The sequence below is a fragment of the Patagioenas fasciata genome, chromosome 15 (assembly GCF_037038585.1).
Source record: "Patagioenas fasciata isolate bPatFas1 chromosome 15, bPatFas1.hap1, whole genome shotgun sequence".
In the NCBI taxonomy this organism is placed as follows: domain Eukaryota; kingdom Metazoa; phylum Chordata; class Aves; order Columbiformes; family Columbidae; genus Patagioenas; species Patagioenas fasciata.
Window position 1 is genome coordinate 11,630,594 of NC_092534.1, and position 12,500 is coordinate 11,643,093.

Here is a 12,500-nt window from a genome sequence, read left to right on the forward strand (position 1 = left end):
CTTCCAGGAGTGAAAACCCCTTTCCCCGCTGAGGCTGGTAACAAGGGCTATGGTTTGGGGTTCACACATTACCCCAAGCTGGGGACATCCATGTGCTCCCACAGTGCAGAAATAAAAGGGGTGACGGCTGCCAGATTGACCCCTGCCTGTCCCTCCATGGCTCAAGCTCTGCCTGCAGTTCAGGCAGCTCCAACCATTCTCCAGGAAAAACACCAAACACAAACAACCTGAAGGGAGGGCGATGCCCAGCCACAGTAAAACTCATGTTGTCCAGCGCTTGGTGACCAGGAAGATGCTTCCAAGAGGAATTTTTTCCCCCCATCTTTCAGTTTCATGTCTTAAAATCTCTGCAAAGCCTTTTCCCCCCTCTTTTTTTACCAAATGCCTGCCTGGCAGTTCAGCTGGTGGCACCAATCCATCCCCATGCCCACAGCAGGACATCGGACCAGAGGGTGGCTGGGCAGGCAGCCACCCCCTCCCCTGCGCTGGGATGGGTCCCCATGTCCCTGCACCTCTGCACTACAGTGGGCAGATGCAGCTCTAGAACCAGGCAACACCACCACCCAAGCACCCACAACAGTCTTACGGGTCCATATTACGGAGGAATAGGGGGGGAATCTGATGGAAAAGGGCACAGGATGGGGCTTTGTCTCAGCTTCAGGCTTTCCCAAGGTCCCATCACTTCTGCTGCCTCCTCCCCACCTGTGAGAGGGGGACAGGATCCACCACTCCCACCAGGCTGGGCAGGATTGAGCATCCCTGCACAGCAGATGCCAAGGACACCCTGAAAGGCTTCCTGGGGAAGGGATGCTGAGTGCCCATGGCATTACCTCCACCAGCCGGTCCTGGGGCCGCAGCCCCGCTCGGGAGGCCGGCGAGTCGGGGTCGACCGAGCGGATGAACTGGCCTGGCCGGGACTTCTCACTGTGCAGGTTGAAGCCGTAGCCATTGGGGCCTTTCTTCAGGTGGCAGAGACGCGGGCATAGCTCCTTCTGCCCATTTAAATCCTGTTTAACAGCGGAGGGGGTGAGGAGAGAAAAAACAGGGCAGTTAATCTACAGGTTCTGCTCTAAAGCAGATGCGATCGTTACTAAAGCTGCCAAGGAAGCACCATATCTGCACCCCGTCCTCCCATTCCCCTGAACAGGGACAGGTTAACAAATGAATTTCCTCTCATTGAGTCTATTTTAGAAAATCAATTGTCCAAAACCCTTCCAGAAAAAATTAAAACAAAACAAAAAATGCATTTCCTTCACCAGAAGCAGCCCAGATAAAGTCTGCCCGTACACCAGGATCCCCCCAGCAGCGGTCGAGCCCCACGGCCGCAACCCCAGGCAGGGAGGAACCAAACCCAAGGGCCGAGACACTGGATTAACCTCGGTTATTTATTTATGGCAGTGCCATGCCCTTGGTCCGGGTGACACCAGCATCGCCTGTGGGTACGATCAGCTCCCAGCAGAGGGGCTGTGGGGTCCAGGGTGATGAACCCTACACCCCATGGCTCCCCACAGCATGGAAAAGCTGCAGGATAGACACAGGAGTGTGCAAGGAGCTTAGTGCCTTCCCCCATCCCATGGAAAATGCTTTATGGCTCCCAGGGGCGGTTCATGGAGTAGCAAATTCCAGCTTTTCTCCAGGGTTGCAGGACATGCTGCATTCCCTCGGATGCTGCTGTCCCCACAGCCCCTTCCCAGCCCACGGCTCACGGCAAGGGCCGCCTCGGCAATCCAGGTTTTCATTTTCATCTGTGATTTAAGGAAAAAACCTGAGTTTTAATCTTTCATTAAAAGAAACACCGTGTCACTCCCCTCCTGCTAACAGACTTTTTTCAGATCACATTTCTGGTGAAATCTCTCACAGTCTTTCCTTCCAAATTAAAAACCCACATGGCAATTTCATCCACATTCCTCTCTCAGCCAAAAGGCATCATGACAAACCAACCCTGCACCTTGTCCCTGGTGGGTGGGTGATGTGGGGAACCCCAGGGACGATGCTGAGGGGCTGCAGCTGCACAGGGACCTTGCACTGCAAGAGCCAAACCAGCCAAGGGACCTGTCCTGCTGCCACCAGAGCTGCCATCCACAGGGTCCTCACATGCTCCAGGGGATATTATGAAAAAATTCATCATGGAAAGGGCTGTCAGGCATTGGAACAGGCTGCCCAGGGCAGTGGTGGACTCACCATCCCTGGAGGGGTTTAAAAGGCGTTTAGATGAGGTTCTTAGGGACGTGAGCTAGTGCTAGAGTTAGGTTACGGTTGGACTCAATGATCCTGAGGGTTTCTTCAGCTGAAATGATTCTATGAACCGCTCTGTTTGCTGTGATACAAGGGGATTTGTTCAGACCTACAGGCACCTGCCTGGGGAGATGCTCTTGGCATCAACACCTCAATGCACAGATCAGTTCTTAGGGAAAACATCCATGCAACATCCGCTGATGGACAAAACTCAAGTTCTGCAGCCGCATCCCCAAGAGCTTCATCCACAGCCAGGACCAGTCCTTCCGCTACCACCACCCCACGCTCGCACCCGCTCCCTCCCCAGATTTAGCCCGCCGGGATTTTTCCCATGGCCCCGGCGCAGTCAGTTCACCCCACCACGAACATTTCCAGCTCGCCTCCCAGTTCTTCAGAATCTGAAGAAAACAGGAAATGATTCAACCAGCCCAAGAGGGTCAGATCCGCGCGACCATAAAGGACACACGGGGCTCTGCGCAGCTCGGGAGAGGGGACACATCCCGCGAGCCGAGCAGCAACCCTATTTGGGTTTAGAAATTACTTTTTTAAACCATTTTCCTCTTGCTCCATTTTTACAGGGTCAGCAGTGCAAAAGTACTGAGAAAATCACCCAAAAATGCAGCGAGTGCTGGAGCTGCCCTCCTGGCACGGGGATTCCCGGGGCTCACAGCAGGGACAGTCCCTCCACAGGGACAGTCCCTCCGCCTGCAGGGGATCCCCCGGAATCAACACAGAAATCAAATTACTCAATAAACCAACCACGCAGGGAAAAGCTTCGTCTGCAGGATCCCTTTGGCTCTGACAGTGCTAACTGGTCCCATGTCCTATGTGGGTTCGCTCTGCTTTCACCACAAAACTCTTGAAATCAAGATCCTTAACCACAATGAATTCAAGATCTTTGTCTTTTAAAAAAAAAAAATAAACAAACTTTAAAATCCAAATTCAGCATCTGTTCTGAGCAGAAATCCTCAGGCAAAACTGCTTATCCCCCGGCAGAGATGATCTGGGGCTTTCGCTGGGCTCTTAAAACCTCCTGCTAACGCAACCCTCAGCTGCTGGGAAAAACAGGGCTTAGAGAACAGCTCTGCAAAGCCCCTCTCTGGGATTAAGCAAAGACTGGGCTCCCCTCGCCTCACCCAGACCGAGCACATGCTCGAGCACTTTGCACTGACGTGCTCTGTCGACTCAGAGCTGCTGCAGCCCTTGCCAGCTCTGCTATTTATTTTCTTTTCGACCCGTGCCAATGTTTCCCTGGTTGTGTTCTGGGAAGATATTTCCTAAGCTCCCGAGGGGATTTTGCCTTTGTGAAAGCCAAAGCCTGGGAGGAAAGCGTTCCCTGTGATGGTGGCACATTCACTGCCCTTTCACACACCAAAACCACAGAAGCCAGTTCAGGTAAGTTAGATTCACATGCATACTACAAAGAGACAAAAAATGCAGTTAATTTTTGTTGATTTGCATGCAAAAAAGAAAAAAAAAAATCGCAACATGAAGCAAATATTTTTTTCTAGGAATCCAGATATTAACAGGGGCTGGTAATTCAATAAATTGGATTAAGCAGCAATGAAATGACACACTCCACCTACAAACATCGCTGTCTATACCCATGCACAGGTATGTGTTTGTGTGCAGATAAATGCTGCATTGCCACACCAGCACTGGAGCTGCCGCTTGACGCAAACCATCATCATTTTAGAAGGAAAAAGGTTTCGGAAACACTGTTCAAGCTGGTCCATTTAAAAATGCACAAACAAGACATTAAATAACAATAAAATGCTTTCAATAAAAGCACAAACCACCCTGGCTGGGTGTTGCCAGCTCTCACAATCTCATCACAACTCTTGCAGCATCTGACGTTTCCCACCTCCCCCCTTAGAGTTGCAGTGCTGCTGCTGGGAGCTGGGGACCCCCATTGAGCCAGTACCATAAATGTCACCGGCTCCAACTAATGAGGAGTTTCCATGCAATTAATTAGTAGGTTCTGATTTCCATGCAAGCAAAATCCACTTGCAGAAGCACCAAACCGCCCACACTTTGGTCTCTTCTGTTTCCTGACACAAACCCACCTCCCGGGTTTCGAGGCCCAGCAGAGCAGCCCCCAACTCCGCTGGCCAAGCAAAACCCACCTGCCCCTAAAAAAAGTCCCTCCCTGGCTCCAGCACCCACACACGAGCCCCAGCTCAACACCACAAGGCCACCAGCACCAGAGACCCGCTCACCACTGACCCAACACCACGCTCGGCTCTGGAACGGGGCTGTCCCTGTGCCCCCCGACCCCTGCCCATCACCTTCCCGATGGGCACCAACTCACCAAACCAATCTGTGCCTTCAGACCATCATCCGCAGCACGACTTCAAGCAGGGATGGGGATGAAAAGGGTTTTTCAAAGAGCTCTGTTATCCAGGCAGGAATGTGGGTGCTGCACAACACAAAACTGCTACAACCCAGACAGGACAGCCCAGCCCAAAACCTGCGGTAACAGCCACAGGTGTCCCTGTCCCTGAGACGCTCAGAGGTGGTGGTAACCAGGTCCCAGGACTGGTTCCAGCTCCGCAGCTCCCTGCGCTGCACCAAAATGCCTTGAAAAGTCCTGCTTTAGGGGTTTACTCCAAGAATAAAATACTGGTGTCAGCATGGACGCTCAGCTCTCTGGAGTGCCCAAGGAGGAGGAGGAAGAAGGCTGAGCACACACACACACAGCGCTAGTCTAACATGCAAAGCTGGGTCAGTACCATCTGCCGCAGGAGCCCAGTGGGTCCTGGCACACTGCGGGTTGAGCAGGTCCTGAAGCCTGATGCACCAAATCCACAATGCTCTGTGCACCTCAGCAAGTGGGTTCACCCCTGAACCCCCCCATGGCTGCAGGGATGCTGGCTGTGTCCCACAGCCATGTCCCACAGTGGCACCACAATGGGAGCAGGAGCTCTAGCCCCACTCACCCCCCCGTCACAGGGATTTGCTCAAACCAAGCCCAGCTCATCTGCCACGGGCGTGATGGTGACGGCCACCTTGGCGTCATCGCGGGAGATCAGAGCTTGTCACCTAATCAGCTCAGACCACCTCACCCACCAGCACCTTGGGGGCTGCCCCCATCACCAGTCCCATGCCGGCAGTTTCGCCTGTTCCTGAGGCAGCCCAGGAGGCTCCAATTGCCGCTGTTGGGAACTGCACCACCTGGACATGCTCCAGATCACCCTGCGACATGTCAAACATTTTCGCCTCTGCTCGGCTTCGCTGGAGAAAACACAGGCAGGAGCATTCCTGCCTAATTTACATTATTAACATATTTTCTTTTAAGTCTGCTCCCATGGCGTTTCCTCTCCTTTCACATGTGGTTTCAGTCAGAAAATGGCTCCTTTGCTCGCCTGCTCCCTGAAAAGAAAACCTCCAGCGGCAGAGCCCGCCAGGGCTGGGGACACTGGGCTCCGAGGGATGCACAGGGGGATGCACAAACACCTGTGGGGGTTGCAGACAAGAAGGGCAGCTCCAAATCCCAAACAGAACCCAAACACTGGCCAGCAGAGCAGCAAGGGGCAACACTGGAACTGGGAAGGAGCTGAGCAGGAGGAGAAACCAGTGCAGGAGAAGGGCCTGGGGCCACAGCACCGCCAGAACAAGGAGCCCATTGACATCCACCCCAACACAGGCACCCTCCCTTGGCATGATGGTTATACTGGAAGCTGAGCCGGGGGCAAGCTTTAATTTGCGCTATTATTACTACAACTTTGTCGGAAGCTCAAAGGCTGTTGCCTTCACTCAGATTTAGGGATGCACTTAAGTTTAAGCAGATGTTTACAGCCCTGATCTGTGAATGGGACAGGGGTCCTTGTGTCCATGATGTGAAAACCTGTTGCCTTTCACACCACAAAGATGAGGAAAGCTGGGAGAAGGGGCAGCTCTCACCACTGCTGCCCACAGCCCCATTTGCCAGGAAAACCGGTGAGGCTTTGGGCTCAGAGTGGGGTTGCTGCTCCATCCACTGCCCTGCCAGGGACCTACAGCAGGGCTGGGTTTCATTCCCCTTCCCCCAGGAATGACTCAAATTTTCCCATTCAAGCAGCACCAGAAAATGGGTTATTGTAGCCCTGCATCCCCCAGGGCCAGGGGGACCTCAGTGACACTTTGAGGGGGGCAGGGACAGGGCTGGCTGCTGACGGTAAATGCCAAAGGAGACTCAAAGCCCAGCCAGAAAGCAGGACCGCACTGCAAGGCAGGGGCAGAGCACCCCCAGGTCTGTGCCGTGGGGTGAGGACATGGCAGCAATCCCACCGCCCATTGCTAGGAAAACCAAAGCAAGGATGCTCCCGGGACTTCCCGGCCCCCGGATGGTCCTCAGCTCCCACTGCGATGCTGCGGCCCCCACACGTGGCTCGGAAGGACTGAGGGGTCCCCCATGTCCCCCCTCCCTGGCCACACATGTTTCACACAGCTCCATCCCCCAGCTCGGAGTCAACCAGCGCCGAACAGGCTCAAACTCCAGATGTTGGCGAAATGCTATAAATAAAGCAGGGGGAAGGGAAGAGGCGGCTGGGGGGACGCCAGGTCCACTGACACACAGGCAGATGTTCCCCGTCCTCACAGGGCTCGGCTGCGCCTGTCTGCAGTCAGATTTGGGGAGAAAGGTGGCGATTTCAGCACCCAGAGGTGCCCAAGCTGCCAAGACCACCCCCAGCCCCTGCAGAAGGTGAATAACTCAGAGGTTTCTCCACAAGCCAGGCCAGGGATAAATCCACAGCTCAGTAAACAACCTGCTTCCATTTTTATCCAGCCACAACTCTAATTACCACCCGCCTTGTTAGCCAAGGCACCCATGGCAGCCACTGCCCCAAGAGGAGAGGAGGAGCTCAAACACTGCTGAGCTGCCCAAAAATGCCTCTTGGCAGACAGAGCCTGTGGTCACCCCAAAAAGAGCAAAGTTATTTCAAATATCACTGGGAAGAACAGGGGGTGTTGCATGTTCCTAACCACACCACGGTGCCACCGTCCCTCACCTCGGTGTCAAAGCTTCTTGTCACCACCAACCCAAACTGCCAGCACAGGCTGACAGACTTCAACACCAGGTCTGGGCTTTTGCAGAGTAATTAAATTGCTTCCATTATTCAAATCGCTCCAACTATTTAAATAGCTCCAGCTGGGTTTGAGTGATAGAAGCATGAAGAAATATATTTACATCTTTCTAAAGGGCAAAAGACATGCAGATTTGTGCTGTTGTCCCCAGCAGCTGCAGCAGCGCTGACCCTGCATCCCCACGCCAGCCAGGGGCTGCCCTGGCATACACTCCCTGCACCCTTTGGGTGCATCTCACCGCTTTCTCTGCCAACACACAGCACCAAGGGAGCCAACGAGGTCAGCAAGCGAGCTGGAGACAGCAGAGGATCCCAATTAGCAGCGGCAAGCATCCAACCACGGGTACTGAGCAGGACCCACAGCCAAGCTGCAGCTGATATGGTAATTTGGACATTTCCAGTGGGTCTCCAGCCCCTGCCAGGTCTGCTGTGGCAGATGGGAGCACCAAGATGGGGCTGGTTGTGCTGGTGACACCAGGTCCCTGCTCTGCCCTCAGTCACAGCTCAATGGCAGCTCCTGCAAGGAGAAGGATGAGCCACGCAAAGGAAACCCTGAGCAGTAGGACTACTCCTTCCAGCCGTAGAGGGGAAGGACAATGCCTCAGCAAGGACCCGCCATTCCCAGGAAAACACACACCCTGAGCCCCGCAGCCACTTCAGACACAGCAGAGGGGACAGGGTGGCTTGTCACTGGTGACTCTCAGCCTCCAGCAGCCCAATACAAAAGCAATCAGAAAAAAGCTAATGAGGTCCTTTGCTGTCCCCTGGCACCACAGGAGCAGCACAAAGAAGGGGTACACACCCTCCCTGGGCTGTGCAAAGTCTCAGGTCTCCCCCAAGCCTCTGCACCCCAGTCCCTTCCAGGCGCTATGGGATGCAAACCCCATGGCGGAGTGGGGCAGCCGTGCCAGCACCCTGCACAGAGCCCCAGACACGACAAAAGGTTATTATCCCAAGAAACTGCCGGGCAGGAGAAAACAAGAGCAGGAAGGATATGAAGGGTGGGGAGGACGCTGGTGTCCAGCCCGCGGTGACAGTCCCTGCCAGGCTGGGCTGCCCCATGGGACAGCACAGCTCCCACCCCCAAGAGCCCCACACCACAGCAGGGTGATGGGATGAACATTTTATTTACAGTCTCCCAGTGTTTCACCTTTCAGCAATTTGCTGCCAAAGAAATCAGAGCATGATCTTCACTACTGCTGCCCTGGGCAAGGGGGTAAGCCTGGATTTGCCCCTCTCCAAAATCCTCGGCACCGCATGGCAGTTCCAGCATTACCGAAATCCCTGGGCACAAAGGAGCCTCTCAGGAGAGGGGCTGCAGCCAAGGCCATGTCCCCATGAGGACCATGTGTCCCTGCAAGAGTCCCCCAAGAGGCACATCCCCAGCGAGGGCAGCTCACTGCTGCAGGGACGCAGTCCAGCCCCGTGGGGTCCATCTGATCCCCCCAGCAGCGATCACAGAATCATAAAATGTCCTGAGTTGGAAGGGACCCACTAGGATCACTGAGTCCAAAAAAAATCAATGTCTCCAGCTGAGCTGTCCCTGCCATTCCTCAGCAACCCCACAGCTGGGGAACTTCTCAGCCACAAGCTGTGAGAAGCTGCTTTTTTTCCCCCCACACTGTTTGCTGGTGTTTGAGCAGGGCTGGAGCAGGAGCAGCAGCTCAGGCTTGGCTGGGAGCCGGGACCAGCTGGACTGGCTCTGGGAGAGACACAGAGGGAGGGAGGATGGAGGAGACCGAAGCCGCCACGTGCATGTGTTTTCTTTAAGAAAAGACAACTTTTCCAGCACTATCTGCCAAGCGAACACGCAGCCGGGATGCCGGCGAGCTCTGCTGCTCCAGGGGGATCGGCTCCAGGACAACATGGGGCAGCAGCGTGGGTCCAGGCAAGCTGGGATTTGTCCAAGAGGAGAAACATAGGATCTCCATTCTGGAGGCAAAGGGATCTCACCAGATCCAGGGGGGATCTGTTTTCCTGGGGGTAGGAAAGAAAGGAGGCAAAGAGCATTGGTCGCTCTGCACAGGGCTCAAATCACAGCTCGAGCTGCTGGAACAGGGAGAAGAGTCCTTCCCACGCTTGCCATGAACCCCCTGGGGTGAGGGGAGGGATCGCTATGGCCACGGGAAGGCAGCAGGAGATGCTGGGAATGAGCCTCCCCCATCCACCTCGATGCAGCGGGTAGCTCAGCCTCGTAGCAGAGACTGGTCCTGCTCCGAGACACCCAAAATCAGGGTCACAGCTGCCACCCACAGCAGCACATTTCAACACCCTCAGCACCGCTCCAAGGACAGGTGATGGATCCCAAACAGAGCCTCCCATGCAGGCCAGGACCCAAAGCACATACCACACACCAGCTTGTGTGCCACGAAACCGCTGCCCATGCCATGTCAGCCCACACTTCAGTCTCAGCTGCTTGCCCAGGCCAAGCCTTGAGCAATCACCAATCATTTGTTAACGCCAGCCTCATTCATTAACTTTAATAACCTCGGGTCATCAGCAGGAATCCAGTCCTACCAGCTTTGCGCTCTCACGGTGACAAGCTTGGCAGCACCGATGACAAGGGAAATCCCCCTGGAGATGCAGGGACACCAGTGTGACATGCCAAGGCACAGCGCTCCCTCCCCAGAGAACACCCCGGGACAGGTGGGGCTCTCGCAGCCACACACCCAGAGCAGGAAAGAGATTTTTCTCAAGGGTTGAGGTTGCTCAGGTTCTGAACTCAGGGCTGTCACCCCATGTGCTGTACAGCCACACCTGTGCCAGGGCTGGGGGACACCACTGTGGGACCATGTACCAAACTCCATGTCCCACAGCAACCTACGGAGGCCACTACCAACCCACCCAAACCCTCTGAGAGCTGCCCTGGAAGCCCAGTTTTTGGGGAGGGGGTGCAATCCCCAGCAGGTCAACAAATAACCTGCAACCCTGCAGAAACGCAGCTGCTTGCCAGGGTATCCAACATAGGATGGGGAAGCCCACAGTCTGCACTACGGGCCTGCAAGGATCACAGAATCTTTTTGGTTGGAAAAGACCCTTGAGATTGAGTCCAACCATAACCCGTAACATGGCACTACCCCATGTCCCTGAGAATCTCCTCTCCACATCTGTTCAACCCCTGCAGGGATGGTGACTCCACCACTGCCCTGGGCAGCCTGTTCCAATGCCTGATGCGGCTCCTGGTCCTGCTCACAGTCCCTGCAGCCTCCCCTGGCCCTGGAGGAAAAAGTCCGGGTGCTACATTCAGATTTTCAGAGCCAAACAATGCACACACAGGGTGGGAGAGGGATCACACAAGCCATGGCACTGGCCCTTTGGGGCTGACTGTCCCCCCAGCTCCACCACCAAGCTCACCCCATGCACGGGTTGGGATGGATGAGCTGGATGCAGCCCCGGGTATTGCAGCTCTGCAAAACTCACCGCATGCTCACCACACACCTTCCAGCTCCCACCATCACATTTCGCTGCCTCCACCTTGTCCCCAGCTCAGAGACACATCTGTGCCTCCCCAGTCCGGCCCCTGCCCCAGGATTTGGGGAGAACAGGCGCTGCTCTGTGAGCGCTGGGGAGCATCGGGACCAGGGAAGTTCAATAGTTTACCACCAATATTTGTCTTGGCTGGGCAGCACTGGTTGCTGGAGGAAATGGGGCAGGGGGAGGGCTCCAAACATCCTCTGCATTCCTTACAACGAAAGCAAAGCCAGCGCTGCGGCACCCACACTTGGGGTTAACTGAATGTAAGGCCTTGTGTATTTAAAAATCCTGCAGTAAAATATCCAGGGGTACATTTTTCCAGAAAGCAGAAGGAGTGAGGGGCCTCGTTCCTGCCCCTCGGCTTGACATGCGAGCTACCTCCTCCTCCCAAAAACCCACAACTCAAAGCTTTTGCACAAACTCTGTTCGTGGAGCTGATCTGGATGCAGCACCCAAAGTCCGCAGCTCTGCCTGCAGCTCTCAGCCTCCCCCACACAACTCAACCCTTGCAAAATGCTGCTGCCAGCTCCATCCCACAGCACTGCTGGAAAACACGGGATCACACCCAGACCTGGTGGAATCGGGGAACACCAGGGCTCACCACTCAGCCTGTACCGCTGCCATGCTGAGCTCAAAAAAATTGACATTTTAAACCCAGCTGCTTTAAAAATATGACCACAGGAGATGGCCTTTGCCTGCCAAAGGCTGCAGGCAGCTGAGCACTCTCCCAGGTCGCTCCTCGGGCGAGGGGCTGGTGTTTATCTCCAGCAGAGCCGAGCAGCACCCCGTGTTGGGGCAGATAAGGGGGCTTGGGGGCGGCTCTGCCAAAGCCCCACAGAGCAGCGGGTGCTCCAGGACAAAGTGTGTTTCCGATGCAGAGCAGATCTGCTGCGATAACCCCAGGGCCAGCGCCAGGCTCCGGCTGCTCCCGCTGATAAAGGCTGGGTATAGGCGGGTGCATGGTCCCAGGTACATGTTGGTGTTGGGGACACACTGGTATTGCCTGCGGGGCTCTGAGCATGCTGTGATCCACAAAGGGTTGAGCAGACCAGAAAACCACAGGGAGAACAGCTGCCCCAGCAAAGAGCTTGCAAAGCCAAGAGATGGACCCGAGTGCCCAACAAAACCCAGCAGCCGCTTCAAGGAGCGGAACGAGGCACTTTTTATCCCCATATTTGAATTTATCCCCATGTTTGAAGGTTCCTTTGAACACAAACTATTCTGTGATATTCAGGCTGCCTCAAGCACCTCCCTAGCACAACATGGGGGTCTCCCATCCCTGGGACAGACTCAGTCCCCAGTGCCAGCAGGAACCCTGTGCTCATTAACAGCCACCAGCCTAGAGCAGGGAACTCTCCCAGGCAAGGCAGACTATTCACCCTGCTTAGAACTAATTAGGGCTTGTCTTAATTAAATCCTGCTAACCATGAACAACCGCAGGGTCAGAATTAACTGATTTACCTGGGATGGCCTTTGGCCACTCAGGAGGGACCGTAAGCCTGGTACAAGTGAGCCAGCCCTGCACCGGCCACAGTGGCTTGGGACGAGCCACTTGGGACCAGCCCCATGGCAGTGACACACCGCAGGGGACACGGTCCAGCTGGTGGCACAGTCGTGTCCCCAAGGGCTGCAGGGAGAGCACAGACAGGGTGGGAGCTCAGCCCGCTGAGGCAGGATGGAGGGATTAGCCCTCCTGCCGCCTTTTGTGCTGCTCGTTTCTTTAAG

At 55.1% G+C, this 12,500-nt stretch overlaps 1 protein-coding gene across 1 annotated transcript in view; it reads right to left on the bottom strand.

Moving 5' to 3' along the window:
- The window catches only part of NHERF2 (NHERF family PDZ scaffold protein 2), a 33,993-nt gene that overhangs the window by 9,112 nt on the left and 12,381 nt on the right, over window positions 1–12,500 (bottom strand). Inside the window, exon 3 of the mRNA XM_065850657.2 lies at window positions 831–1,007. Within this exon, the coding sequence (XP_065706729.1) occupies window positions 831–1,007 (177 nt within the window). The remainder of the gene's footprint in view (window positions 1–830; window positions 1,008–12,500) is intronic.